General features: G+C 51.5%; 1 protein-coding gene across 1 annotated transcript in view; it reads right to left on the reverse strand.

The window, feature by feature from the left end:
* Window positions 1–4,435, reverse strand: part of PYROXD2 (pyridine nucleotide-disulphide oxidoreductase domain 2) — a 26,560-nt gene that overhangs the window by 14,950 nt on the left and 7,175 nt on the right. The window contains exons 3-4 of the mRNA XM_007456238.1: window positions 4,195–4,288; window positions 4,039–4,112 (exon numbers count right to left, since the gene is read on the reverse strand). Of these exons, the coding sequence (XP_007456300.1) occupies window positions 4,039–4,112; window positions 4,195–4,288 (168 nt within the window). The remainder of the gene's footprint in view (window positions 1–4,038; window positions 4,113–4,194; window positions 4,289–4,435) is intronic.

Below are 4,435 nucleotides of genomic sequence, written 5' to 3' on the forward strand. Positions count from 1 at the left end.
AGGTGGCGTCCCTAGTTCCTCTGTGTCTCTCACCCTTGGCATCCCATCCATCACCAAGTCTCACAGCTCAGCCTCCAGACCTGGTCCACATGTTCCCGCCCTGACTCAGCCTGAGCCACCACCCTGAGACCATGGCTGCTTCCACCACAATCCACATCATCCAGCAGGTGGTATGACCTTTCATATAGTCATAAATCCCATCACTCCACTTCTCGATTTAATACCTCTGCTGTCTGCCCCCTGCGCTCAGGATAAAGCGCAGGCCCTTGCTTACAGCGCGCGAGGCCCTGTCTCCTCTGGCCCCTGCCCCTCCCTCACACCATCTGCTGCCTCTCCGCCGGGCACCGTCTGCTCCGGCCACATGACCTTCCTTCCCCTTGGGCCTGTCCACCTTCACTTCCCTCTGACTGCAACGCTTTCTGCTCAGATGTTCACAGGGCTGGTGACTTCTTGGCATTTGAATGCTAGCTCAAACGTCACCCCTTCAGGGAGGTTTTCCTGGTCACCAGTCCAGGCTGGACCTCCAGTTCCTGTCACATTGCTTTATTTTCCTTTCTTTAGGTGGCACTTACCTCTCTCCCTGAAGTCTTCTCACTAAGAGCAGAAGCCTTGCCCCCTTCCCTCGCCGCTGTCTCCCCACATGCCTCTCTCAGGGCCTGGCACAGGGCAGGTGCTCAGAAGCATTTGCTGAATGAATGAATCAATAACCTCCCCTCACAGAAAAAGGGACCCAAGAGGATCCCAAGGGTTGTTTCAAGTCTCAATAATTGAACAGGATTAATTTATTTATCTGATTCCAGGACTTTCTCTCGTAAAGGGAGCCGTTGTTATTCTTGATGGTTTTGATGGTGTGGTGTCAGAATAAGAAGGGGCTGTTAAACCACCGTTATATTATCCCCATTAGATTTGCTCAGATCACGCAGTTTCCCTCTTGTAAAAAACAAAACACTTCTGATTTACCCATGGGATTTCTCAGCATGTACAGCCGTCCTGGCTGGAAATTGCTGGGAAGGGACAAGCCGTGCATTAGGGACCAGACAAATGGGAGATTTAAGGGGTGTGGTTCTCAGAGTTGTGCTCTGGGGTTCTCCTGCTTCAGAATCATTGGCTTCTGGGCCCACCACAGTCCCACAGAATCACCCTTACTTCCTCTGAGCAAGAACCATTTTCCCACCAGGTGTGCAGATTGTTCTGAGGGACCTAAGAGTTTGAGAGCCCCGCCTTAGAGAGAATTCCGAGGAAAGCAGGAGCAAAGGGATGGGGTCGGGAGCCAGAAGGTGAGTGCAGGTGGGAGGGAGGACAAGGGGGTGCCACTTGAATGAGGTCAAGGTTGGTCCAGGGAGAGCTGGGGAAGGCAGCTGCTGGCTGATACAGGATGAAAGACACCCCTCCCCTCTGCCACATACACCCAGGGCAAAAGCTCTGCCCTCCTTGTCTGGATCCCACGACTCTCTGTGGGGCCACTGTAAAAGCAAGCTTACTATCCAGGTGGACAGAACTGGGAGATGATCTCATCGATAGCTGGGGAAACTGAGACTTGGAAAACAGGCCCAGTGAGGCCCCAAGCAGGTTGGCGGAGTCATCCTCTGCCTCAAGTAGAGCTCAGTCTAATCGGGTACAGGCCCACAGTGGGAAGGTCTGATAAGAAGTAGCAGGCCACAGGTCCTTCTGGAGCCTCAGTTTTCTCAACTGACAAATGGGCATAATATCGGGCTGGCCAAAAAGTCCGCTCGGATTTTTCCGTAACATCTTATGGAAAAATCGAATGAACTTTTTGGCCAACCCAATAATACTAGCTGACAGTTGTCGAGCACTGACCATGCCCCAGGCGCTGTACTAATGATTAGCAAACACCAACCACTACAATAGCCTTATGAGGCAGGTACTATTACATCTCCATCTTACAGATGAGGAAGATGAGGCACCACCAGGCCAAGTCATACAGCTGGTAACAGCAGAGCAGGGACTCAAAACCAAACAGTTAGGTTCCAGAGTCTGCAATCTCAGTCCCGTGCTCTACCGAGGCCGGAGCTGCTAGAAGAACTTATGTCTGTGACCTGGTCCACTGTCATCGGCAAAGCGCCTGGAGGTGCACGAGGCTGAGCTGGGTGACTATCAAGGTGCCCACGGTGGCGGCACCTCACAGAACGAGGAGTCGTCAGTTAGACCTGGCTCAAGTTCTTGGTCACTTCCTAGTTTGCGAACTTAACCCCCCTGCATCTCGGTTCCCTTATCATAAAACGGGGACACTACCTGCTCTTGTCTCACAGACGAGGACAAATTGACAGAGCATGAAAGCTCGTAGCCTAAGATGTGACACTGGTAAAATAAATGCTCATTATTATTGTTTTGGAAACAGAATATTCCTAGAAAGAGGAATAGTTGCCCTCCTATAGGTATCTTCTGAGTTGTCAACGTCCTGTTAAAATAAGGTAGCCCGCACTCCGGATGGGATTAGTTCTGTGCATCACGCAGCAGGAGTGCTTTCCCCCTTGATCTAAGCACCGTTCTCCTATTAATGCAGCCCAAGATCAGAGATCAAAGGATATACTCAATTCACTTGGGAGCTGCTAGTTAAAGGAACCCTATGAAAATACCATTTTCAAATGAGTAACTTTTTTAAAAAAATAAAGAGAATGGACTTGCCTGGTGGTGCAGTGGTTAAGAATCCACCTGCCAATCCAGGGGACATGGGTTTGAGCCCTGGTCTGGGAAGATCCCACATGCTGTGGGGCAACTAAGCCCGTGTGCCACAACTATTGAGCCTGTGCTCTAGAGCCCGCGAGCCACAAGTACTGAAGCCCGCGTGCCTAGAGCCTGTGCTCCGCAACAAAAGAAGCCACTGCAATGAGAAGCCTGCGCACCGCAACAAAGAGTAGCCCCCGCTCGCCTCAACCAGAGAAAGCCCGCTCACAGCAACGAAAACCCAATTCAGCCAAAAAAATAAATTAAAAGAAATCCCAGGACATTATTTTTAAAAAGAATAAATAAATAAAGAGAATAATTATGTGAAAATTTCTGTTCTGTGGTCCTCAGCTTTCATAAATTAGATTTTTAAAAGGAGGGTCTACCCCCACCTCTCCCCTCACACTTGCCACTCTGCATAATTGGTGTGTCTGAAAATTGCCTTCACCTATCGTCTGGTTTGGACTGAAGTCCACAGACCCATTCCCAGGCCTTGGCAGGGTTTCATCCAGTCCTGGCTGGTGACAGGTGTGTGCTCTCTCTCTGTGTCTCTCTTAGGGGCACAAAGAATAATTTATTTAATGGGTGTCAGTGGATTAATGTCTTATTAATTTAAAATTTAGGGCAGAGTTGGTGCTGAAGTGCCATCAGTGTCATATACAGATGGCACAGGGGACCTTTCTCCAAGTGGTGGGTGACAGAGGCACCGAGCAGGTAAGCTAAGTGGGAATGCATGAACAACTTTGTCAAAGAGGCAGTGAGGGGGTGAAGGAATCTGAAAGGGCGGGGGGCAAGACTGTGGACCAAGGTGAGGCTAAGAGGAGTCGACAGAGGCAGACTGTGAGTTCTCAGGATGCCCTCAAAATGGCCCAGGAGCCCAGAGAGGTGAAAGTCCCCGAGTCCGACTTCCTGCTCAAGCTGCCGAGGAGGGTGACAGGCTCTCACGTGTAATGAGGGCAGAAATCAGCTCAGGTCCTAAGGCAGCTTTGCAAACTCAGATGCCCAAGGGTCCTAGCAGGTTTTCTATGGGGGCTGGACAGACCCCAGGAAGTGATGTGACAAAGCAGAGCTGGGACCGAATCCACGTAAAGGGCAAGCCGGCACAGCACGTAGGAACATGGGCCTGGTGTTGACAAAGCTTGTTCTTGGAGAGGTTTGATTTGTGCATGAAATTTCCTGATCTTTAAGACACTGAGTGGGCCAGACAAAGCCCATTTGTGCGCAGGCACTACGGAGATCATGGGAGACAGACACACCCTCGGAGGGGAGAATAGCAACTGCCCACTTCCCCAGCCCCCAAGCCATGGAGCAGGTGGACATACACACACACACACACAAACACACATGCTCTACCTTCAGCTCCAGTTCGGTGTAAATCTGCGGTCGTAGCAGGCTGAGGAGGTAAGATGCTCGGGAGAACTTAAACCCTGAAAATGAATCAAATGAAGACAGTAACTAGGGGTCACCAGTGGTCACCCCCCATGCCCCTCACCCACCTCTTTGGCTCACCTGGGATAATTTCCTCTGTGACAGCTGCACCCCCGATCACGTGGCGTCTCTCGAAGACTGCCGTGTTCACCCCCAGTCTCTGCAGGTATGCCGCCTGGGGCGGGGCACACAGGGCCCTCCATTTACCCCTGGGGGCTGACCTGCACTCTCAGGGTCCTCATCACAGGGCTGGCTCAAGCTGTTCCTGCCTCTGAGATGCCCTTCCCCCTGCCACCCGTAAATGTTCACCCCCCCCCCCCCC

This window comes from Lipotes vexillifer, unplaced genomic scaffold (assembly GCF_000442215.2).
Source record: "Lipotes vexillifer unplaced genomic scaffold, Lipotes_vexillifer_v1.1 scaffold184, whole genome shotgun sequence".
Taxonomy (NCBI): Eukaryota; Metazoa; Chordata; class Mammalia; order Artiodactyla; family Lipotidae; genus Lipotes; species Lipotes vexillifer.